The sequence below is a fragment of the Amia ocellicauda genome, chromosome 22 (assembly GCF_036373705.1).
Source record: "Amia ocellicauda isolate fAmiCal2 chromosome 22, fAmiCal2.hap1, whole genome shotgun sequence".
Taxonomy (NCBI): Eukaryota; Metazoa; Chordata; class Actinopteri; order Amiiformes; family Amiidae; genus Amia; species Amia ocellicauda.
In genome coordinates this window covers 17,643,080-17,668,557 of record NC_089871.1, presented here as the reverse complement: position 1 = coordinate 17,668,557, position 25,478 = coordinate 17,643,080, and the positions used below count along the sequence as shown (strand labels likewise).

The 25,478-nt window shown below is 38.8% G+C and overlaps 1 protein-coding gene across 2 annotated transcripts in view; it reads left to right on the top strand.

The window, feature by feature from the left end:
- Positions 1-24,943, top strand: part of csnk1g2b (casein kinase 1, gamma 2b) — a 58,588-nt gene extending 33,645 nt beyond the window's left edge. Inside the window, exons 3-12 of one of the 2 annotated variants that reach the window (XM_066696119.1) lie at positions 6,824-6,893; positions 10,925-11,073; positions 11,176-11,410; positions 11,878-11,963; positions 14,460-14,544; positions 15,532-15,680; positions 16,822-16,905; positions 20,392-20,496; positions 23,394-23,500; positions 24,019-24,943. In XM_066696119.1, coding sequence (XP_066552216.1) covers positions 6,824-6,893; positions 10,925-11,073; positions 11,176-11,410; positions 11,878-11,963; positions 14,460-14,544; positions 15,532-15,680; positions 16,822-16,905; positions 20,392-20,496; positions 23,394-23,500; positions 24,019-24,073 — 1,125 coding nt within the window. In that variant the 3' untranslated portion in view covers positions 24,074-24,943. The remainder of the gene's footprint in view (positions 1-6,823; positions 6,894-10,924; positions 11,074-11,175; positions 11,411-11,877; positions 11,964-14,459; positions 14,545-15,531; positions 15,681-16,821; positions 16,906-20,391; positions 20,497-23,393; positions 23,501-24,018) is intronic. The other variant, XM_066696120.1, reaches the window with a different exon arrangement.
- The last annotated feature ends 535 nt before the right edge of the window (positions 24,944-25,478 follow it).

Below are 25,478 nucleotides of genomic sequence, written 5' to 3'. Positions count from 1 at the left end.
GTAAATTAGTATTTCACAGAGGTTTTTACAAAAGAAAAAACGGATAACATGCCACAGGTAAACAATCAGTCCAGTCAATCCCTAAGAGAGATCAGGATAAATGAGGAGGTACTAAAAGGACTAGCAGAATTAAAAATAAACAAATCATCTGGGCCAGATGGTATATTTCCAACTGTAAGAAATGAGGGAAATCTATTTATCAAACTCAAATATTCCAAATGACAATTAGAACAAATGTCATACCAATCCACAAGAAAGGGGACAAAACTGAGCCAGGAAATTACCTCACCTGCATTACTTGTGAAATGTTGGAAAAAATGATTAGACAGAAATTAGAGGAGCATCTTAATGAAAGCCATATTCTTGGAGATAGTCAACATGGGTTTAGACGAGGCAGATCATGTCTTTCTAATTTATTGGAGTTTTTTGAACATGCAACTGTCGCTGTAGATCATGTGAAAGCATATTATGTGATGTACATAGATTTTCAAAAAGCTTTTGATAAGGATCCACACCAAAGACTGATCCTCAAATTGGAAGCTGTAGGCATTCAGGGTAATGTAAGTAGATGGATTATGAACTGGTTGTTGTATAGGAAACCGAGGGTGTCAAGTAGAGGAATTGCTTCTAACTGGAGTGAGGTTGTTTAGTGGAGTTCCACAGGGATCAGTACTAGGGCCTTTGCTGTTTCTAATCTATGTTAATGATCTGGACTCTGGGATCATTAGCAAACTTTTCAAACTTGCAGACGACACTAAAATAGGTGGCTCAGCATATACAATCTTGGTAGCACAGGCTATTCAAAGGGACTTAGATAATATTCAGTTGTGGGCTGACACCTGGCAGATGAAATTCAGTGTGGACAAGTGCAAGGTATTACATGCAGGTAACAAATGTCCACTATAATTACACTATGGGAAGAATAGAACTAGAAGAAGTAACGCATGAGAGACCTAGGAGGCTATGTGGACTCCTCACTTTCTCCATCCAAACAATGTGGGGAAGCAATAAAAAAGGCAAACAATGTTAGGGTATATTGTCAAAAGTGTACAATTTAAAACAAGGGCAGTAATGTTCAGACTGTACAATGCACTAGTTAGAGCTCATCTGGAATACTGTGTACAGTACTGGGCTCCACACTTCAAGAAAGATATCGCTGCTCTTGAGGCAGTTCAGAGGAGAGCAACCAGACTTATTCCAGGTCTGAAGGGAATGTCCTACTGAGAGACTGAGGAACTGAACCTTTTCACCCTGGAACAGAGGAGACTACGTGGGGACTTGATTCAAGTTTTCAAAATCATGAAAGGTTTTGACCACATCAAACCAGAGGAGCTTTTCCAGATCAGCAGGGACACACGCACCCGAGGACACGCATCGAAATTCGACTTCAAGGCATTCAAGATGGAAAACAGACACTTCTTCAGACAGAGTTGTCACAATCTGGAACAAACTCCCCAGTGATGTGGTTAAAGCTGAAAATTTGTGAACATTCAAAAATAGCCTGCATAGGATCCTTGGATCACTTATTAATGACGCCAAACGAACACATTGGGTCGAATAGCCTCCTCTCGTTTATAATCTTTCTTATGTTCATCTAATTCCGATGTGCAAAAAAGCCTCTACAAAAGTACATTTTCTTCAGCATGTAATTTAAATAGGGTGATACTGATTCAATGTGAAGTGCTAATATGTAATATTACAAAGCTGTATCGTCCTTTGTTTTGTAGCATTAAAAACCATATGGAAGAGAGCCAAAATAATTGGCTTCACTATCATTTGCACATCTTCAGGAAGTGGATTGGTTTAAACTTATTACTGTCACCAGATGCTATGGTTATGTAATAAAGGCGAAAGTCGCTACGATTTATATGCTGAATTAATAATATGTGCCAAATTAAATATGGAAATATGCGACTTTCTCTTTTGCTGCAGGGAAGGGTTTCCTCTCAAGTGCTGAAACAAGCCCCGGCAAAGTTCCTGAAGTCAATGATGTAATCTGATCACTTGGTCTTTACTACTGATGAGCACGATAATTTATCAAGCAAGTAGAAAGAGGGAAAAAAAACAATTGGTACAGATCTCTTAGCTTGTCAGTTTGAACCCATTTTTCTAATCCTGTCATCGGCGAATCTTGACACTGTGGCAGGCTTCCCTTGGTTGACAATCGCTTGTGAAGTTGTTATTCTGTAGTTCACCATCTGCCTCCCCAGGACAAACCAGGAATCCCCTAACAGCTGGTTTGCTAAAATTGTCACAAGGAACAGTGTTGTACTACTGTGTTCATGCATGGGTAACATTTTTCCATTTTCAACCTTTCCACACCCTGCTGCAGTGACTTTGCGATTGTTACAACACACCTCAGGCAGGATTTACAAAGGATATCCCCTAATCTGTGATGAGCAGCATGTCATTTATTTTATTTGTATTTTTATTTAAAAAAATAAATCTCCAAAATCCCCAATTCACGTGTTGTAAAAGTTGGCTGTTTCTGTATTGCTGTTCTTATCCGTTTGCAAGTGTGACTGTTCAAAACTCCCTAAAGCCAATCGTAACCCTTACGAGTTTCAGCATCTAATGATTGCAGTGCAAGTTTGCTGTAGGCCTAAGTGTTTAACACCCTCGTAGAGGTTTTCCATAGTGCAGTTTTGAGCTGATATCTGAATATGCTGTCTGTGCCAGGTGAAACAAGTGTTTGATTTTGTATTGTTTAGAATTCTTTTACTATCCCCAATATTGCATTTCACATTCGGTTTGCTTCGGCTTTAGCTTTCTTTGTTGGAGGCTATTGTTAGCCCATAAGTAGATGTGCCAGCTGAACTGGAGTTGCAATGAAAGCCTTTTTACACACTCAAGAGCAGAGACAGCTGTTTGAGACAGAAACACTGGCTGTAGATCTGAGCTCTGCTTGCGGTCAGGGAGAGTTGCTACCAGGTGATGAGTACTTTTTGTTTATTTAAATGTTTTAGTTTTTCATATCAATTTTTATATTTTCTTATGTTCAGGTGTTGAAACAATATTGGATGTTGTTGGAATGTGACATTGTTGTAATCACCTATCCCTCAATTTAAGTATAGTGTGCTGAAGTGGATAACCTTAACATTGAATTCCTTTTGACACCCAACAAGCAAAATCTGCTTCTGTCTCACCCCAGCCCTCTTAACTTTGAGATAAATGCAAATGCAGGTGGATTCTGGGTCTGCTCAACAACTCCCAAAGATTAAAGAATCATTCCCTGGTCTAACAAATAAATATATAAGCTATCAGCCACCACATAATCAAGTTAAGCCAGGTGACCTTCTCTTATTTAAAGCCATTCTTCTTCTTGACATGCCTTTCCTGTTTTTCTTTCTCTGTACAGCCCTGTGGAAGTGCTGGGCATTGTAGTGGGATTTAAATGTTGCCTAGCAATGTTGTGTGACTTTGCTTAAGGACCAATCTGTGGTTGATCATGAAGACCATACTGCATAAAAATAATATAGTAACTTGTTCCACAACATAGCACACTTTTGCCTCGCATCAGTCCTGATTTTGTAGTTTTACACCATTAGTTGGTGACTTATTATGTATGTAATGTGGTTATTCATACACTGGACACAATACTAACAGGGAAAACTGCAGTGAAGAAAACCCCTTGTAACTCGGACATCTATAACATCCAGTTTATAACCTCCGTATTCCATTTGGATTTCATTTCACAGTGGATTTAAAGCAACGCTTCCACTTGGTATCTTAAATGCATAAGTGAAGTGGATTATAGGGTAGTGAGCAACAGCTGTGAAATTGTCAAAATCAGTTTTGATGTTTTAGAGCAACTTTTGAAGGGGCCCTTCTTGGAACATGTTTACAAAAGGCCATGGCATAAGTTAAGTGTGGGGTACCTGCTATAGGTTTCATTGTGTTTGCAACATGGGATTTTATTATACTTGGCCACTGTCTTTATCCCCACTGAAAAGCACATGGAACAAGTACAATGACAAAAAATTATCAGTTGTTTTAGAAAACTGATTTGATGTAATTTACAGTGTTGTAGGAAATAGTTTTTAGTGTGTAACAAATACACATGAAAATGAATGAACTTGATTTTAAAGCTCATTAAAATGACAGCCTTTACAAGGAGGCACTACTGTTTCATGAAAGTAGTGCTTTCCTTTGAACCTTTGAACATCCTGTGCACAGTTGTCCATAACCACACAGCAGTAATTTATTTTATTTATTTATTTATTTTTGTGTGTGTTTTTGCCATCTCCTTTCCCCCCTCCTTTACCATAAACCTCAGTACAGGTGTGGACAGGATTGTGGCACCCATCACTGATTACTGGAATCGATGTTAAATGGAGAGGAAGGAGAACTCAGGACAGCTTCCATTTCCATCCATCTCTGATGAAGCCCAGTTTGTGTGCTGCCCCCTGGAATGCCACAGAACTCATGTCATAGCCCAGATTAGAACCAGGGATCTAGACTCTCCGGCCCAGCAGTGGGTGCCTTTTAGCAGTTGAGCCATTTAGAAACTTTAATTTGTGGATTAATTTCTTTAAAGATGTAATTTATGACCATCCTAAAATGCTTATCATGGCTTAATGTGCTTAAGCATTCTAAAATGCCCATGTGTGAAGTGGGTGATTTTGTAATGCTTAGGTTAATATTAAGGAGAACCTGGATTATTTTGTTTTTGTTTATGCATTTATTTTTTGTGGTACTGGCAAGTTTTAACCTTGCAGTTTGTGAAAGTGACTGACTGATTGTCATGTAAGCAGTTTGTCTGTAGGTCTTAAACTGATTAGATTGTTTTTATTTATTAGGAAGTGCTAGGCCTGCCATTTTAAGTTACCAAGGGATTACTTTAAATTAGTCAGTTAATTAATACATTAGCAGATGCCCTTATCCAGGGTGATAATTGGCACAAAATACAATCTAGAATAAGCATACGTGCTACCTAGGACAAATTAATTAATAGATTCAGACAAAATACAATTTAATCCCAGGTATGTGATAAAGGGTAGACATTGGAGAAGTTACTGTAAAATTATACCAGTGCTAATAGTACATAAGTAATCAGTAATCAATTATTTAATAATAATAATAAACAAATGTGCATAAGAGTGCTGAACAGCCCAAGAGATTATTCTAAATTTAAAGGACATTAAGCGTTTTAGGATGTCCTGTATTTCCACCAGCTTCTTAATTTTATAATTATTCCCCAACCCCCTGATTTGTAATTTCTTGCTCCTTCGACATATAGTACTACATGTAAGCAGAACCAACAGAGATCTACTTGTAACACATTTGTATTTGCTCCACTAACCAGTCAGGAAATTAACAGGGGAAGTAGATGAGTATTGCGCTGGACAGATGAAGGAAACTGTTATACAAAGGTCTATACGATTTTGTGTTTATTTTTTGGAGCCTACATAATCAGCCCCCTGCACTTGAATTACCCACTACACTAATTAATTTTTTCAAGAACTACATTTAAAATAAGAGTTATAGTTGTGATTTTCTAATAATCTCAACCTGTCTTAAGTTTACATATTGGGTTCTTCATAGTGTCAGAAGAACAACTTACTTTATATAGAAGTGTAGAAGTCATCTAAAGCTACCAGCAAGGTGGTTTTCCAAATTGTTACCCTCCAAAGTGCATTTCTCTCTGTATTTGTAGCTAATAACTCATGATTAGAAACGACATTGTGTAGATCCTGTTCTGCACTTGAAATTCAACATAACTGGTTCAGCTACCCTCAGTGTTTAGAGCATAATTTGCTGCTATGATTGCAGTAGAAACAATCCATTAAAACTAATGCAACAAATTTAATGCTTGAGTGAATTGCCTTTAACTGGCATAGTCTTCAATCATGTGTATAAGGTCAGCTTTGAGAAGCCTTTTGGGGAGATTTTGTGTATATATGTATTTATTTGTCTGGGATATTTTGTTATTATACTCTTTTACTTTACACCAGCTTCAAGAAAAGCATTATTGTGGTACAACCCCAGCAGTCACATATTCACATGTCTGTAGTCACTTTAACCAGGCCAAGAATTATTTAATTTAATTTTTTTGTATTTGTCATTCTTAATCCCTGCCCTGATTCAAATAAAGCCAAATATTCAGATGTCTAGCTCCTTTATTGCCAATTTGTGGTGGCAAGCCATGCACTTGCTTTGCCATTAGTCTAGCAGTTGTCATGTGTAATGTAGACTGGTGTAGACTGGTTTCCTCTTAAGTGAAAAGGTTGGGATTGGGAGGGCACTGCTGTTACAGTTTTGTGATCTCTGTGTTGAGAGGCAGTTGAGTACATTTATTTTGATCCCATCTGAAGCAAAGCTTTCTTCTTTCACCTTTTAAATCCTTGTAAGGGCTTTTATGGCTGTTAGTGGGGTTTCACAAAGGAGACATCCTGAATGCATGCTTCTGAGTACTTGAAATGTAATCCATAAACATAGAAGTTCTAAGTCCTTCACTCAGACTTCAGCTTACATTTCCTTTAGCAATCCTCCAGGCTGTCGTCCATCTATCTTGTCTGACATACCTCACAGCTGTTGCAGATATCCCATCCACAAGCACTGCCATATCATATAAGGTTAGAGAGAGGTGCTTCTTTAGCATCTGCCAGTGAAGTCCATAAGAGTAGCCTTTACATTACCCTGCATGAATGTGATTCTAATACACTTCTGATCAAACTTTCTCAAGATGTGAACAATGGAAATCAAAACTTTTTTTTTTCCTCCCCCCTCAGAACCCACTCTCCTACACGTTCAAGAAGATTTAGACTAGTGTTTAATATTTGAAAAGGCGAACCTTTTGACATCAGGTCTTCTTCTCTTTCAGGAACCGATAAAGTCCAGGGCGCCGCAGCTGCATTTGGAGTACAGATTTTACAAACAGCTGGGAAGTTCAGGTAAACTCAAAACATCACAGCAAGAAAACACCAATATATCCAATATTAGTGCTCAATGATGTACCTTCAGGTCGGATATAAAAGCATTTTGTGTTTAATGTATAGAACCTTTGATCAATAGGCTGTAGGTTTATCTCCCTTTGATCTGTCTCTTATGAGCTCAGTGGTAAAGGTGAGTGGGTCAGTAGCCCAGCATACCCCAGTCAGCTAACTTAAGTATTTTGTTTATTTCCTTCATTTTAATATAGCTGGTGTAGTGCTCATTGGCTAATTTACAATAGACAGCTTTTGAATAGAGGTTTCGCAGCACTCAACCCACTCCACTAATGGCATGAATACTTATGTAGGGGAAATTCTAATGATGTGTTTATGCGTTTAGGATAAACAATGTGGGTCCTGTTCTGCACTAATTATCTGCTGCTTCTGCGAAAAATGTCATGAAAGAATTCACCAATCTGGGTTTCCAAATTTTGTGGGATATTGGGCAGAATCAGCAAAACTCTAACTGAAGGAGGTGGTGGAAGGAGAATGCTGAAAATGAGATGGCAGCCTTGCTCTAGCAAAACAGGACACACCAGAAGTCTTAAATCAAATAAATTAATTTGGAATTGATAACTTGGGCTAAAAGTGCTTTAATGGTCATTGCATACTGTGTTCGATACGTGAAGTGTAGTCTGTCATCTAAAACGTTGTCCATCAAGGAAATTGCCCATTGGATCTGTTAAAACTGCACCAGGTACACAGCCTTTCCCCTTCTTGTGCTGGTGTGTGTCTTGCAAGCTATTCCACTGTTTATTTACCCTCTCAACTTCAGTGATATGAGGGAAAAAAAAAAAACTTGCACAAAAACTACCTCACCATAAAGACAAAAGCAGAGTGAATGCCTCAACATTAAACTATTTGAAAGTGCAAATCTTTCTAAATAATGGAAGTCACACTTTTGCTGTGCTTAACTATTTTCCAGGAGAATTCTCGCTGCTCCTCTGCAATAGCTTGCCATATATTTGCTTTGTTGTATACTTCATGGTGAGACACCCAGCAACAAATGAAGTGCATCAGTCCCACGTCTTCCCATAATTTTTCATTGGTCAATGTCAACGCACATAAAATTAGATCAAATCAAACTTGTTTTGATTCCAGTATTGACTGTGTGCAGGGTAAGATAGGGAATGCATACACTTGTTTTTCTTTTCTTTTCATTCACATACAAATAAATTGCAACATTGGATTCAGTGCACAAAGACCTTTATTATAATGACATTACATAAGTACCTCTCTTTCTAGGAATTCTGTACAGCTGCATGAAGCGTGTGCATGTTTCTGACCCCAGGGCCAATTAAATGCATATATTTTAAACTGTATTACAGATCTCACTACAAGTGCAGAAGTGCTTTTAATAGAAGACCATTAAATAATTGCAATAGGCCTTTATTCAGCAGTTTGCTTCTAAAACCATTTGCCTGAGGACAATGTCAGCTTTGATGTCCTGGGAAGCAGCACCCTAATTTTGCAACACTTTGTCAAGCGATCAATATATCCCTGATATGCACGTTTCCTCTACTGAAGAAACAACCACCTTTGATTATGCCTTCTCCCCAGTGAGCAGAAGGCTAATATCTGCCAGTCCTTCAGAGTACGCACTTTGTGTTAATAAGCCAGAGTGTGAGGGCTGTAGTGCCTTAAAATGCTATTTATAGGTGGCCTTCTCTGTTCCACAATACTGCAGCTATCGTGTATCTCCTTAAATCGCACTGTGCAGCAGTCAGATCCCTGGTTACACTTTCTCACACAGCACAGGGTGAGCATTTGTCTGAGTCTGCAATTCCTCCCCCTCCACAAATGAAGAATGGTGACTCAGTAAAAGATTTCTAAGTAAATGAATTGCTAGAGAGCCAGTAGTTGCTCCTTTCAGTCTCTTCCACTGTGCACACATTTTAGAAGTCTTTGGAAGACAACAGAACATTGTAATGTCATGGTTATCCAATCAGAAGCTAGAGTTGGTGCATCCTGCCACAAAGGCTCTTGGAAAAACAATATCCTGGCAGCAGCACAATCTTGAGTCCAGATCTATTCTTACTGTTCTGACTGTCTGCTGGTTGCTGTCCATTAATTTTGGACATGGCAAATCAACAGAAAAACCTGGAGACCGCTTCAAATCCTATCCCTTTCTGCTTATTAGTGTAACGAAAGGAAGAGCCCACTTCTAGTTGTGAGGCTGATTTCACAGCACACACTTTAATTCTACTTCGCTGGACAGCTCCCAAACGGTAGCACTAGTGATGCTGTCTGATTTTCAGGAGTCATAACTGCGCATTAGTAAACCACATTCTCTCCAGAGCTGGAAGCACATAAAAGATGTCATAAACTTTTTATGCCAGTATCAATTATTAAGCTAGAGGACTCAGCCAATACTAGTGGCACACAGACACTTTTTCTGCAAAGCGCTCTGCCAGTTGTCTTTGTTTTTTTCATTTTAAAATAACTTTCACACCTCATACGTTGAGGTACAAATAATTTTTTGGTATAGTGGACATTGAGTTACTGAAAATTGAGCCATTTGGGCCTGAGCATCTGCAGCCTCCTTGATGTTATCTGGTGTAGTGCCTGACTTCTTTTGTATTGCGTCCGCTCCAATATCTGATGACAGGGCCTCGACTGATGCCATCCCAAGTATGTAATAGGTTACAAATTTAAAAATACTCATGAGCTAAGCCAACTATGCTTGGATATTTTATTGACTGGGACAGATACATGACCCTGTATCCTCTTAATTCATGTTCAGTCTTTCCTCCTGTAGAGGGCTAATGATCACATTTCATCTTGGCTGCTGTCGACACAACTTGTGGGATCATGTATGCTTTTTTAGAAGTACAGATTTTATTTTTGTGTTTTTATCTTACAGAATGTGTTTGAGAACAGTTCATAATTTGTTGGCCCCTCTTTGAGTCTAGAGATGGGGTTGAGGGAAAAATAGCAGAGCTTGCCAGTTAACACTGGCTAGTGGTACTATAAATGTCGGCACTAACGTTGGAAATAACTTTTGCCATTTAATAATAATATTCCCCCGGCCCTCCACATACACACAATCTACTCTTATGTATACAAACACACATCACATACATGCAGAAATAGCTTCACACAGCTGTTGCATGCTTCCTTGTTTCATTTTTCAAAGACATCTGCTCGATTGGTGCTCAGCTATAGGCCTATCCAGTTGTCTTTCCTTGTTTCTATTCCATGCACACCACATTGCAAAAATGGAAAATCACCAGTGAAACTAAATGTTTGAGAATAAAATGCCACAGCCAGTTTCACAAAACTTTGCTTGGAGACGGCCCAAATCCAGTTGAACAACATTGAAGAAAATGCCTTTTTTATTACTATTACTTTTACTATTACCATTTCTTAACTATTTAAGTAGCTTTGTCGGAATGTTTTGTGTCTTGGCAGAAGCCAGCAAGGACATGATTTGGCAACCAAGCCCTAGATAGTGATCTACGTTTTCCCCAGATTTATTTACGGTTTAATAAGAAAAATTGAATTATTCAATTGGGGTTTGAAATGGTTAATCCTTCTGCTGTGGATCTGTGGGTAAACTCCTGAGCTCTCCTGCCCTGTGGTGCTCCGATGCCCCCAGCTGCCCAATGTATTCGAGAGTACTGATTAATGTGCATGAGAAGCTGGCACTGTAGGCCATAGAACTTGTTGGCCAGGAGGCATGCAGTTTTGGGCACAGCATGTCAATTGGGTCTGGGAGTGTCTTCACCTGTTTGCAGGCTTTATCATTTTATGTAAACATTACAGATTATTCTTAATTCATAATCTAGTTTTTCCTTTTATTTTTACCTTTTTTAAATGGTGTTATTTTTATCCCTCCTGGACATTAAACCTCATGCCTTTTTTCTGTTTCTGTTCTGTCATAGGAGGTTAGATTTTAATAGGTTGCTTTTGCAGAGGTGCTGCTTGATTGGGTCACCTTCTTGATGGCAGGCTTGGGTAAAAGTTACTATGTGTGTCATTCTGTGTTTCAGAGGGCATTCCTCAGGTGTACTACTTTGGCCCATGTGGGAAATACAATGCCATGGTCCTGGAGCTCCTGGGGCCCAGCCTGGAGGATCTCTTTGATATCTGCGACAGAACCTTCTCCCTCAAGACTGTCCTGATGATAGCCATACAGTTGGTAAGGGCTGAGATGCCATTTTTGTCCTAACTTGCAAGCAAGGATTGTCAGTTAAGCTCTTTCCTGACTTGCCATGACATGGTCTCTGGTCTCTTTTTCCAGATCACGCGGATGGAGTATGTACATACCAAAAGCTTGATATACAGAGATGTCAAGCCGGAAAATTTCCTGGTGGGTAGGCCAGGCAGCAAACGGCAGCACACAATCCACATCATCGACTTCGGCCTGGCCAAAGAATACATCGACCCCGAGACCAAAAAACACATCCCCTACCGGGAGCACAAAAGCCTGACGGGCACTGCACGATATATGAGCATTAACACGCACCTGGGGAAAGGTGAGACTGCAGCACTGCCACCAATACTGCACAAATACATACGCCAACATGTTCAGTCTAAGAGAAGGTTAATGTCCATTTTTCCCCCATATACTGTATTGAACCAATTCAAAGCCCTAGCTTCCAAGATCCTCCCCTAGTACAATCTAATAAGACATTTTCTGCTGTGAAGTAGGTCTATATGCTACATAGCCACCTTCAGATGCTAGTCTCTCATTAGGTTTTGTTTGAGTGTTTGTTGAAGCTGATTGGTGAAATGGTGGAATTATGGTGACCAAGACCTGCAAATCCAGTTGCTGTGATTCTTAACGCAGAAAGAACTCTGACTTTCACAATGGGGCTGCAGATTTAAGGGCTCATGAACCAGTCAGTCAGTGTTCTTGTCATATGTCATTGCGTCAACGGACTCTTGATTTGATGAACATTGGTGCCAGGCAGTGAGCTAAATTGCGTTCTTGCTTTAACAGAACAAAGCAGGAGGGATGACCTGGAAGCCTTGGGACACATGTTCATGTACTTTCTTCGAGGCAGCCTCCCCTGGCAGGGCTTGAAGGTGAGGTGGCTGTATGTGTGTGGGACTCTGATCCACTAGTATCCCTTCTCTTCCACTGGAAACTTTTAAATGATCTGAAAGCTGCAACCACAGTAAGCTTTAGGCTATAGAAGTCTGGCCCAAGTAATTATCATACAAGATATGGAATTTAAGCTTCATTTGTTCTACCTATAACATTTGAAAAAAGAAATTTATATGGAAATGCTTCATGACTTGTAATGTTAAAGACCCTTTGAAACAGTTTGCAAACTGTTTTCCAACACACATTGAGCATTGGAATTATTTGGCTCATGTTTTCCATTGACAAAACTGATTTTGTTTTTAGAAAGCTTGGGAGCAGAAAAACATTTATTCAGGGTAGTGGAGGAACACTGTCCCCAATTAAGGAAAGCTTACTGTGTTCAAAAGGAGGGTATTCTTGCATGCTTCTCTCAAAGTAATGAAAATATATATCACTAAATGCATTACATGCATGTTAGAGGAACAGTCACTCCATTTTTACAATTAAATGATCTCTGAATAAACTTGGAAGCATTTTTTTTCAATGCAGGAACATTTTCATTAATTTCCCATATATGAAAGACGTGTTTTTTTTTTTTCTTGACCTCTTTGTTTTGTTTTTCTGTAATGTATTATCTTGATATTGTGACTGTCAGCAAGATGTTTGTCAGAGTTCAGCCCTTTGATTTTCCTGTGTCTTATCTGCACTATGATTAAGTGAACATATTCGCACTTATGGAAATGACAGGAACTTCTTTCTTTTTAACTGAGAGAACGTGCAAAATGAGATTCAGTCGATATGATTCAGTACCCTGGCCACACCAATTTTCACAGTTTATTTTTCTAAGCATTGGCTGAAGGCACATCCATTTACATTGCTTTATTGACTTGAGGACTCTAATCCCCTGTATAGGAAATCTTACAAGGGAAATAACAAATGCAAAGCAATGCATCGTGGGCACGTTATCCGAACATGTGTTTGAGCAGAAATTAACACCTGACAGAGAAGTCCTAGGTGCAGAGTACACATTTTTGGAAAGAGTGCTTGAATTTTAATGAGCAAAAGTTATCTTCAACTTGATTTAGTATATACTTATATCATGCCGGTATTTAAATTTAATTCAGCAATCTCCTAACCTCCAGATGTCATATGCAGTAACTGGTGGCATGTTTTTAAGAATGTGTGTTTTAAATTGTTTGTACAGTTAGTTCCTCTATATTTGGTGGTTTAGAGTTGTAAATGAAATCGTGCTGTGTTTGTTGAAGAATTGTGGGTCACTTAAGTTTTTCATCTTTAATTGTGCTGTCCAGGTCTTCAGAAATTAGAACAGAATTTTCCAAGAAAAAGTTGCAATCCTTTGTGAATATTGAAGCTACCTTTTCATTAAATAAAAATCCATCTAAATTTCTCCCAGGAGAAATTGCACAGCAAAGATCTTACGTTCAGTTTTAAACCTCGGTTTCTTTCCTCCCTGTTATGACTCTATTTACTCTTGCTGTTCTCACTGTGCCCTAAAGCAAGGTCTGTAAGCACTCTGAATCAAATGCTAAAATATAGACGCAGTTTCCTTATGGTATGATTAAAAAAAAAAAAAAAAAAGTAAAAGTCCTATGGTCCTTTTAATCAAGAAAATGTTTTATTTGAAGAAAACCAACATTCCTCTCAGAGGGTCATTATGTACTCAACAGTCAAACACTGTAGGCATGAGTGTCGAATTAGCTCAGTAGTGGTTTGTTTTCATTTTAGTTTTGTTTCACCTTGTTTCCAAGGTGATGAGACTTCGGCCTTCAAGGGGAGACTAATGCACAGGAAGGGCGGGTGTTGTTCTGATGGTGTTGTTTTCAAAGAAAAAACCCTCGTTCTCTTCAATAAAACCTTTGCTGCTGAAATATTGTATACCTTCACTGGATACCTTTATTTGGTATAAGTATTCAACATTTCATAGATTTATTTTTGTGTTGGCACCACAAGATGCAATAAGGCCCTAAACACACAAGCAATTTAATTTGATAGAGCATTTTCCTGCTCCCAAAATGATCTTTTTGTAACTGATAAAAAGTCAAGCTTAGTGTGCACTCAAACACAAGGGGAGAATATATTTAAAAAAATGTAAGGTTTATAATGAGGGGAAATCATATATAGTTAAAGTAAATCCTGTAATCTTAATTTAAACCTATAATCAATATGTGCTTCCCCTTCCCACCCACCCACCCACTTTTTAAATTACTCTATAAGGATAATTATATGTCCGCAGAAGAGTAGAATTTATTATGGCATGAATTAAAAAACCTGCGAGGCGATGAAAAGAGCTGCATTAACTTATGGTGATTTTAGGGCTCCTTTAGTGGGTTTTGCAGTTGTACGTCTGTCACTGTCTCTCCTTGGATTTGAGTTCGCCCCTTAAGGAACTTGTGATTCAAGGGGCAGGAAGCCTCCCTAGATGAGATCAGAGAAGGTTCATGTCTGAGAAAGTGCCATCCTCTCCCCCTTTTCAGGCTGATACATTGAAGGAGAGGTATCAGAAAATTGGAGATACTAAACGAGCGACGCCAGTTGAAGTGCTATGTGAAACCTTTCCAGGTCAGTGCATTTAATAACTATATATTTATATTTCTTCTGATCTTAACCCATCATTATCAGCTTTTATTGATTTAAGCCACACCGACCTGATGGATGGACTTGAACAGAGCTCATAAAAAAAGGTGTCACTCTAATATTTAATCATTTCCCCTTCAATCTGTGGTGTTTTATAGGTTTTGCAATAAATTACTCTGTACAAATCATAAGTGATACCATCAAGTGCATTTATCTGTTACTGGAATTGCTATATTGAAATGGTTGGGTGTGATTAATAGGTTGAAGAAAAAAACATGTAAACCTGAAATGTTAGTCTTTTGTCTATGGGTGGGGACATCCTAAAAACCTCACCATTTAATGTGTGCTTCCCTTTCAAAGCTTTTTGATGCCATCACTTCTGTCCAGTTTCCGCCGAATTGTGCATTACTGACATTGCACCAGGAATCTGTCAGTGTTCTGGGAGCAATTTTCTTGACTTCCATTGCAGCGTTTGTTAGTCCCCTGTAGGGAAGTTCATATTATGGTGTTGATCGCAATAAAATATTTTTTAAAGCATTCACAAGAGTTGCAAAACCATTCTCACAGCAATAGTCTGCATTGTTATGCCTGGCCCATGATTTTTTTTTTTTTTTTTTTTTTTAACCATTGTACTACATTCATTGTCACAGTTGCAATGCTAATCAATCTTATTTATTCATGCTTCCTAACCTGATTTAAAACAAGTTATCTGTCACTGTACTGTATTTGAACATTCGTCCTTCTCAGTTGAATGAACTGAATGAATTGATTATTAATTATTGCATGCATGTAGATTGAAAATAGAATAAAAAAGTTAGATGTCTGTAATTTAGAAAAGCCACCTTTGTCCATCAAGGTTGAGCAGGAAATGTCAGATGCTCCAGATAAATTGCATTCTTCCTGTGTTTCAATCTCCAAATCTTTGTCTTCAACTGGGCTGTTTGTCTTCCTTTCTTTTACTATTGACCACAGAGGAAATGGCCACGTATCTGCGCTATGTGAGGAGGCTGGACTTCTTCGAAAAACCAGACTATGACTACTTAAGGAAACTCTTCACTGACCTCTTTGACAGGAACGGCTATGTTTTCGATTACGAATATGACTGGGTTGGGAAGACGCTTGTAAGTTGCACTTCCACTTCTCCTCATGTTTATTATAGACACTGCAGTTTAAATTAACCCCAAAAAATCTCTAATGCTTCACAAACCCTGTTTTAAAAAAAAAAAAAAAAAGCTTCACTGCCTCGTCATGTAATGATCTACCCCTTACTAGTTAAGAGAAGGCCCGGCTCTAGCGCAGATCAGGAAACACCATTAGGTATGTCAAGACGATGGTGTTTAACTCATTATAAATTTTAAGTTGTATAGCACTACCAGACAATTTTAAATGTTTACATTACAAGGTAGAAACATCGCATGCACAAAGAAAAATGTTGAATTTAAATCTATATTATAGATTTAGAATAATTTAACCAGATTTGTATTAAAGAGGCGTCAGTGTGGAAAGAAACTGAATTCCTATTGCTCACAGCTAGGTCATTGTGCTACTGTTGGGCAAAAGAGGAGGAAGAGTGAGGAAGTCGGACACCCAAGGGAAGGCTTGACTAATCAACCTGGCATAGAGAATGTAGCGTTTTTTCCAACCGGGAGACTTTTTTTCACCGGTATAAAAAATTTAGTGATTAGAACAGCGAGAACTCAATAAATGCAAGATTAATCAATTTTTATATTTGCCTGAATCCATTTCTCTTGAGGTTGACTAGTTTTTTGGGACTTTTCTTATACCCTTATGTGTATTTCTAATACCTTTGGCCAAAATGGGCTACAACTGTGTGATCATTAAGGCATGGTTTCTTTAGGCCACTTCCATTTTCCTGGGTGACTTTCAAGGTTTAAAATGCGAAAATACAAAGCACTGCAAATAGATATTTCCCCCTGGTTTACAATTCTTGTTGGATTGGTAGGCTTTCCAAAGGGTCAAGGCTTGCATTACTCAAAAGCATTATGGGATATTAGTGCCTGCATTTGAAGAAAAAAGATCACCTGCTTAAATAAATAAAAAATCACCCCCTTGTCTCCATCCCGTCCCCCATTTCAAATGCACATTTTGTTAATCATTTTTACCTCATCTCTGTAACTTGCATTAGATGACACAGAGAGCTGACTAATAGTCATTTCTGATTATGCATCGTGAATGCAATGACTTAAGGCTCTGACATGAGAATCGAAAAGACATAACCTGTGTATTTGTTCTGCCCCATAGCCCACCCCCATCGGCCCTGTCCACAGTGACAACCCCCTGCCGCCTAGCAGCAGAGACAAAGCACAACAACAGACCAAAAACCAGGTGAGTCCAGTCTTCTACCTACTTGCACACCGAGGGCTCCTCACCACCAGAAATCCTGACAATAATTCCTCGGATTTAAGCCTCAAGTCAAATTTCTTTCCTCTAGTATAAAAGAGGAAGGTGTTACTGTGACTTCCCATCTTTTCTCCCCCCCTCCCCCTCTGTGGTTTTACTTTTACAGTAGTTCAAAAGCATAGAGTATCTCAAATGTTACCCTGGTCTGTCACTGATTAAAGTCACGGTTAATATCAGAGCCATATAAAGACATTCTAACCCACAGTTGTATCCTCTCATTTCATAAACCTAGGCCCTCTTTTTCACCTTCCTCTTTATCCCCCTACCTCTCTGCATTATTTGAGGTTTTAAGACAAATGAATGAGTGCCCTGATACAGTTTAGGCTCCCAGTCCATGCAGTGTGATCTGTTTGTGGTTTTAGCAGCTGCAGAATCTCATGAAGCAGAAAATGGCCTCAAAAAAAAAAAAATGAACTCCACATATATGCAAGACTCTGACAATATAATATGCAAGACTCTGCAACTTGTAGAACCTAAACAGCTGAAACTGAAATGCAATATGCAGCTCTGGAAAAAATTAAGAGACCACTGCAATTGTTTTTTAAATCCGCATCTGTACGTGTATGGCAGCCATTTGGGAGAAATGTTGTCAGTAGTTTATAGAATAAAACAAAAATGTGTTTTACTCGAACACATACCTATAAATAGTAAAACCAGAGAAACTGATAATTTTGCAGTGGTCTTGGTTTATTTATTCTCCTCATAGGAAAATCTATATAGACAGCCATGTGGAAAAAGTTATAAAAACAAAAAAATGAAGAAAGCACTGGCTGGATTACTCTACTTAAAGCTAGGGTATGCAATCCTGAGAAGCCAGCAGTTAGCAAGCTTGTTTTGAAAGCATAGAGCCCGCCCTCGCTTCAGAGGTGTCTCCAAAGCCACGCCCCATGTATCACACATGCGCACACACACAGGGCAGAGTCTCAGCTCCAGGAGGAGAGATGTGTGGGTGGAATCGATCACAAACGTTTCGGATTACCGCATGTCTGATTCATAGGTTAGACATTACAATAATAACTAACGTAAACGTCTTATTTACGGTTATTATGTTTTTAAAAATAGTAGCTGCGGCTCGCCTTCCATTCTCTCGCTCGCTCTGCACAGCGTCAAGGTTCCCGCGTTGATGACGTGTGATTGTCTGCGCGAACAAGTTGCGCGGCGGTATGCAAATACAGATTGACAGACAGGAAGGACATCATATCATTACATTCGGACCGAATGCAATGATTGGTCGATCCTTTTTTAGTCCTGTCCCTTCCACAGAAGATATATATTTTTTTACATTTAGACCACTTAAATTATTGATTGCTATCAGGATGTGAAGAGACTTTCAACCAGTATAACAAAAAATGTTTCTGGAAAAGATTGCATACCCTACCTTTAAGTCCAGCTCATCACATGCCTATATCACAGATGTTTTCCTGTCATGTATCTTAATGTGCAATCTTCATTTAGATGTTCTTTGTGGTTTTTGTCTTTGAGTAATTTCCAGTTTTCAATCTTTCCGAAACAAATTATCAAGTGATTTTAGTTTAGTTTAGATTTAGTAAAACAGATTTAATTGTATATATAGTGATTTATTATCGCCTGCTTAGCTGTTCAATCTTTTTTTTTATTTATTTTTTTTCCATTCCGTGGCAGTTAACAATGTAGTGGGGTAAAAAATAGAAAACTAGAAAAATGTACAAGTATAATATAACCCCTATAAAGAAACCAAATGGCAAGAACACTAGTACTACTTTTTACTGATTTTCAAGCTGATATTTGATACATTTCTGCATTTATCGAGAGTCTGAGGATGCATGTACTCATCCGATTTTAAATCCTGTGAGGTAAATCTTTCCATAATGTCTACTACACTTTTAGCATTTTCCTGAAAAAGAACCTCAAGACATGAAATGCCTGTAATTTCTATGGATATCCTAGTTTTGTCTCTTTTGAAATAAGGAACTAAGACCAGGTATATTCTTATTGTTACTTTTTATTTACAAAGCATATAGTGTTTCTTGCGGTTATGTTTCAGGAAAAGACAGTTACAATCTATGGAAATGGTAAATCCAAGTCTTCTCTTCTGCTCGCCCACTCGCTCTAACTCACCCACCCACTCAGATGGGTCTGATGACATGACTTATATCACTCCACTGACTATCAGACTGTATTTCACAGCACATAAGCACACTTCTAATGCTGCTTTATGTAACTTGGGTTTCATGTTAGCTACAGACTCACCTAGACTGCCAAATGTGACGTACATCTTTTTGCCAATCTCTCAATAGACATTGAGTGTCATTTTCTTCAGTTTCCAGTTCCCTGCTGGTATTTAGGTGGAATGTAACTTCTATCCTGAATGTTTTCAGAAAAAGTTGGAACTCCAATGCCCCTTGGTGTAGCAGTTGATTTTATATATGTAAAATGTTATTTCTGTCAAGTTTATTGAATGGCACAAATGTAAGAAACACCCTGCAGTCATTACAAAGAGGCAGTGATTCACTGCAGCCTGCATCTGAGCTTCCTGTTTTTAACATCCTGCTGCACTAAACTTCTGCCAAGTCCAACTGCTTTCTATGGCTGCTTCTATGGTCACTTCAGGCAAGTTCACTTTCCAGATGTCCGTGAGCTCCTTGCGTAGGACTCTGTAGGAAAAATTATTTGTTCTTCATTAGCCAAGAAGCATGGAATAGGCATCTGTTTTGTCTCAAACACCATTCTCAATTGTGATGTTAGTGTTCCTGTTTGTTTGACCCAGGTGAGGGCACCAAAAACGCACCTTACTGTCACTGTCCAGTCCTCTTGTGTTTGGCCACTCAAACCCAGTGCTCCACATAGTTATTATTTTGTTTTATAAAAGCGGTCCCAAAGAGATTATATAACATTCCCTGAAACTGCAGGACAGCTGCTGCAATTGAATGCCCCCACACATTCTTTGAAGGTCAAAATAGCGATTACAGTTTCATTTTTAATATGAGGAGTTTGGAATGAAAAATGCCAGAAGTTCTGGCTTCTATTTAAATACTGACTTTTAACATTGACTTAAACCATTTAATTAGTTTTCTTTAGTTCACTTGTAAATGTAGGTGTGAACTAATTACATTTATTTTCTGCCTTGAAATGATACTTATCAGGTAGTGGCTAAATTCAAAATCGCCTATAGTGAGAAGTATAACTTGAAAGCAACTATGAAACCAGGTGCCTCTCCAGATTTCTTTGCTTTTTATAGTTTGTCATTCTCTGCATGTCTTTTTTCTTTTATTGTTGTAGTCTATTAACATGCCTGCTTTTGCATGTAAAACGTCTTCTATAAATTTGTTTTTCTTTATTTCTCCCCGTCAAACCACCTCCCACCCACTCTCCCAATTCCTTCACTCCCCAATCCCCCCCACCTTCCCATAACCCCCCTGCTATTGGCGGCAGTCGCCTGAGCTCAAAGGAACCTGTGAGTCCCAGCCCACTCCAGTGACCAATAGGGAGCTCCTGGGGTCTCATCTCACAGCTGATAGGCTCGGGGGCTCTGTTCAGGTACTTGTTTGTGCTCATGCAGCATGTGTTAGCCTCTCTGCATGCTGCATGCCCCATTAACAGCATGCATAACATGTGAGTGGCAATCAAGCACTAGAGACCATTTACAAAGGAGGTACTTTCAATTTGGGTCAAGTTCTTTAAAGCCTGTTGGTGAACAATTTGTTGCCCAAATCAGGCACAGATGGTACAGACCTTGTATGTCATTTTTTTGCCAGCTGCATAATGAACGCTACTGCAATTTGCCGACCTTTGTGTCTGTATTGCTGGCAAGTCATGTACAGAGGAAATGAGCATAGGGCCGGAGTAATACTACCTTTCACTTACACCGTTTCTCAAGCCGTGCAAGAGAAACTTGTAAAATGTTGGAAAAAATTATTAGACAGAAAATAGAGGAGCATCTTAATGAAAACCATATTCTTGGAGATAGTCAACATGGGTTTAGATGAGGCAGATCATGTCTTACTAATTTATTAGAATTTATTAGCTGCAGCTGTGGATCATGTGAAAGCATATGATTTGATATACTTAGATTTTCAAAAAGTTTTGATTTTAAGGTTCCACACCAAAGACTTATCCTCAAATTGGAAGCTGTAGGCATTCAGGGTAATGTAAGTAGATGCGTTATGAACTGGTTGATGTATAGGAAACGGAAGGTGTTGATTAGAAGAGTTGCTTCTAACTGGAGTGAGGTTGTTAGTGGAATTCCACAGGGATCAGTACTAGGGCCTTTGCTGTTTCTAATCTATGTTAATGATCTGGACTCTGGGATCATTAGCAAACTTGTCAAACTTGCAGATGATACTAAAATAGGTTGCTCAGCAGGTATAATCTTGGCAGCACAGGTTATTCAAAGGGACTTGGATAATATTCAGGTGTGGGCCGACACCTGGCAGATGAAATTCAGTGTGGACAAGTGCAAGGTATTACATGCAGGTAACAAAAATGTCCACTATAATTACACTATGGAAGGAACAGAACTAGATGAATTAATGCATGAAAGAGACCTAGGAGTCTACGTGGACTCCTCACTTTCTCCATCCAAACAATGTTGGGAAGCAATAAAAAAGGCAAACAGAATGCTAGGGTATATTGTCAAAAGTGTAGAATTTAAAACAAGGGCAGTAATGTTCAGACTGTACAATGCACTAGTTAGAGCTCAACTGGAATACTATGTACAGTTCTGGGCACCACACTTCAAGAATGATATCGCTGCTCTTGAGGCAGTTCAGAGGAGAGCAACCAGACTTATTCCAGGTTTGAAGGGAATGTCCTACTCGGAGAGACTGAGGGAGCTGAACCTTTTCACCCTGGAACAGAGGAGACTACGTGGGGACTTGATTCAAGTCTTCAAAATCATGAAAGGCATTGACCACATTGCAGACCAAGCAACATTGGTACACCACATGGTGTAAAAAGTGTGCATTGCCTGTCCCTCGTCTGATCCCAAGAAGTGTCTGCTTTGCTGATGCTGACTGGGGGCCCAGAGATGGCCCTGCCCTGCCTCCGAAATTCCCCACTGCTCAGTCATTATGGGCTTGGTCGTTTTGTCCGTTTTAAATGCATACATCATTGAACCTCTTGAGCAATTTTAAGAGTTTCTCTGGTGGTCCTGGTGAGGCTGTTTCCTAACAAGATAGTCCCACAGAGCTCACTTGAATCTCTTGCACACTAGCACACCAAGCCGGGTTACAACACACTTTTTAGCAGCCTGCATTCTTATTGTCGTTGGTATATGTGGACACGGATACTGGGAGGGTAGTGTGTCTGCGCTCCGTACGTCCTTCAGAGACTGTAGCTCTAACTCACTTATTGAAATTGGAGTGTGAAAGTGCACTCTCAACCCACCTAATACTTGTAACCTAAGTTGCCCTGGATAAGGGCTTTTGCTAAGAAAATATTTTGAGTGAGGTTAACACATTCATTGCTATCATCGGTGGCTTTAATTGTTTTATGCATTGATTCAAAGCATTATCCGTTTGTGCTTTAACCATAAAATGCTAGTGCAGTTAGATGCATATTAAGTTCACTGTTGAAAGTAGAAATATTTTATTCACAAATGAATAATAGTAGGTAAATGGAACAAACATTTAGGAAGTTTACAGGTAGGAGAGTGAGATGTGGAATGCTAGCTTGTCATTTGGGTATTGTGACTAATGGCAGCTTTGTATTTTTTTTTTTATTGCTTTAGCACCAATTAGGACTGCTGCTCCTTCCAATTGTACCTTCAATGGTATGACTCTTCCCTAGTGAAACGCACCTGAAATGTAAATTTTCTATTTCTGTATTGATGTAGCTATATTATATTCACAACACTTTAGAGTTTGTGGTGGTTTGTTTTCTTTGCAATGTAATTCCAAAGAAGAAAATAATTGCAGTTGCTGAAAATTGAACAAAGAATGCTACCTACGGTTTACTTTTGGAATACATTGTGGTGCAGGAGGAAACCGATTCTAAAACCGATAGAATTCTGATTTTGTGTTTTTGTGGTCAACTTTCTACCAAGCAGTGTCACGTGACAAGATGAAGCAATTTTACTTGCTAAAACTGTAGTGGGTTCACTGGATTATATTATTTGTGGAAATCTAGCGATTTTCCCAACAACTCTTTCTTTTGGCCAATGCATAAAACTCTGAAGGTATTTGTGGGCAGGCACTTCAGTGATGCAGGAAGTCACTGCAAGCCAAATAAAACAATATTACACCATGAAACTGCCAATGACAGAAAATTCTGTATAATAGTTTTTTTTGTGTGTGTATTGTGGTAAATATAAATAGTGGTGGGGTTGAGTCAGTGATTGCTCCTGGGTTAATGTATGTTTGAGTGCAGAATTGTAGTATTGCCCATTGCTGTCTGCCCTAGTGATCTGATCAGAAGGCTTCTATTCCCTGTACCAGGTAATGAGCTCGACAAACGGGGAGCTGAACACTGATGACCCTACTGCAGGACACTCCAATGCTCCCATCACAGCGCCGGCCGAAGTGGAAGTAGCTGATGATACAAAGTATGGGCCCCTTTATTTACTTAAAACTCGCTTAGAGGCTCCCATTATAAACCTTGTTAAACCTTAATTGCCAACCCCCCCCTCCACATCATAAAACTGCAGATCATTTGCATTTTTATTACTGCCTAATGTGGACTAGACTATAGTATTCAAATCTGCCACCCAACACTGCACCAGCTCCAAAGAGGTAGAGTCCAGAGAGACGCATTTTCCCATCCTCAACTACTGTTGCTATACTTGCTCTTGGTACCTTTACAAATATGAACCCCTGGGCAAAAGAACAAGCAAAGTGACATTGGCTGATCAGCACTGTGGTGGAACATTGTAGATCAGCTGTTGAAACAAAGGCATTTGCTCGTTTATCAATCATTCCAAACGGTGTTTAGTGACAGTGATTTTCATATTAAAGATACTTCAACAACTTGCAGTATCTGCCTCTTGTAGCAATCCTGACCATTTTGATGGGCTGATTTGATATGCATTTTCTCTTCTCTTTCCTTTTGTTTTGTTTTTTCCAGGTGCTGCTGTTTCTTCAAGAGGAGGAAGAGGAAAGCTCTTCAACGGCACAAGTGAAGGGGAGATCCCATGAGAACTGATACACTCTGGTCACTGTCGAGTTTTAAATGGACGCAAATGCAAAACCCATCTCACGTTGGCAGACGCACCTCAGTTGTGTGCAAAGGAACGTTACTTTCACTCTCGCCAAGTGGGAATATGGACTTCTGGTTCCTTTTAAAAAAAAATATATATATATATGAAAAAAATTAAAATAACTAAACAAATACCGAACACAAAATACCTACATGAAAAGATGCTGTTTCTACATTGCTGTATTCTAGAATCCACACACAAAGCATTAACTGTACACACCCCCATTGACTGGTGGAAAAAAAAAAAAATCTTCTCCATAGAACTAGTTCTAATTGTGGGATCAAAGCAAGAAAGAAAATGTACTAATGACAACCCAAAAATCACTGCGAGGAAAGCACGAACTTCATCTGCATCAGAGTCGGACGATTTTATGTAAATTCTTTTCCCTTTTATTTTTTTCTAATTTAAATTTATGTTGTTAAAGGTCGACTCTCTGAGTTGGAATGAACTTTTACTTTCATGTGTAGTGTTCTGGAATTCATTTTTTTTTTTCTGTCAATGTGGACTTTGTAGCACAGTCACTGGCCTCAGGTACTGTGGAAGAATGAGAGAATATAAATCTCTTCTTTATATTGCACTTTTGGAAAAAAAAAAAAAAGAGAAGTACGGAATTCTGGGCTTGAAATTAACAAAAAAATAAAGACTGATCTAGGAATATTCCTAAATAATGGTGATCTCTGTATAAGGGCGAATGTTGTCCACTCAAATGTCTCTTCAATTTTATTTCTCGCATCAGAAAACTTACCAGGAATCATAGCTTGTGCCTTTGAAAGTAAAATGTTTAAAGCTCAAGTGTCCCGCAATCAAGTTTTATCTGAAATATTTTTTTTGTTGTGGTTAAAAAAAAGGTTTTTCACCTTGTGATCGGTGCTATCACACTGTTTGAGATGTGACGATACACTGAATGTTACTGCTTGTGTCATTGGGAATCATTTTGTAGATGGGGACCTAGTCTCACAAGCGTAAACTGACACCTGCGTTGACAATTATGAAATACTAAGAGTTTTTCACATGTTCATCACAAAATGCAGTTTTGAATACGAGTGATGCTGCAGTACTTGGAAGATGTATGATATACCAACAGTTACCAATTCAAAATCAAAATGAAACCTTTTCTCACCCATTTAAAAAGCCACATTTCCATTTTAAGTCCCTGAGCAAATGCAAACTTGCACACTCTTAACTGTGGATCATTGGTTCCTTGATGAGCAAGGTTCCTTTCTCACTCCCTGATTGATTCACACTTAGAGCTCTGGGTGGGGGGGGATTATGACTCTTGTTTTATAACAGTCACGTGCTTGGAAATATGGAGTCCTTAACTTAAATC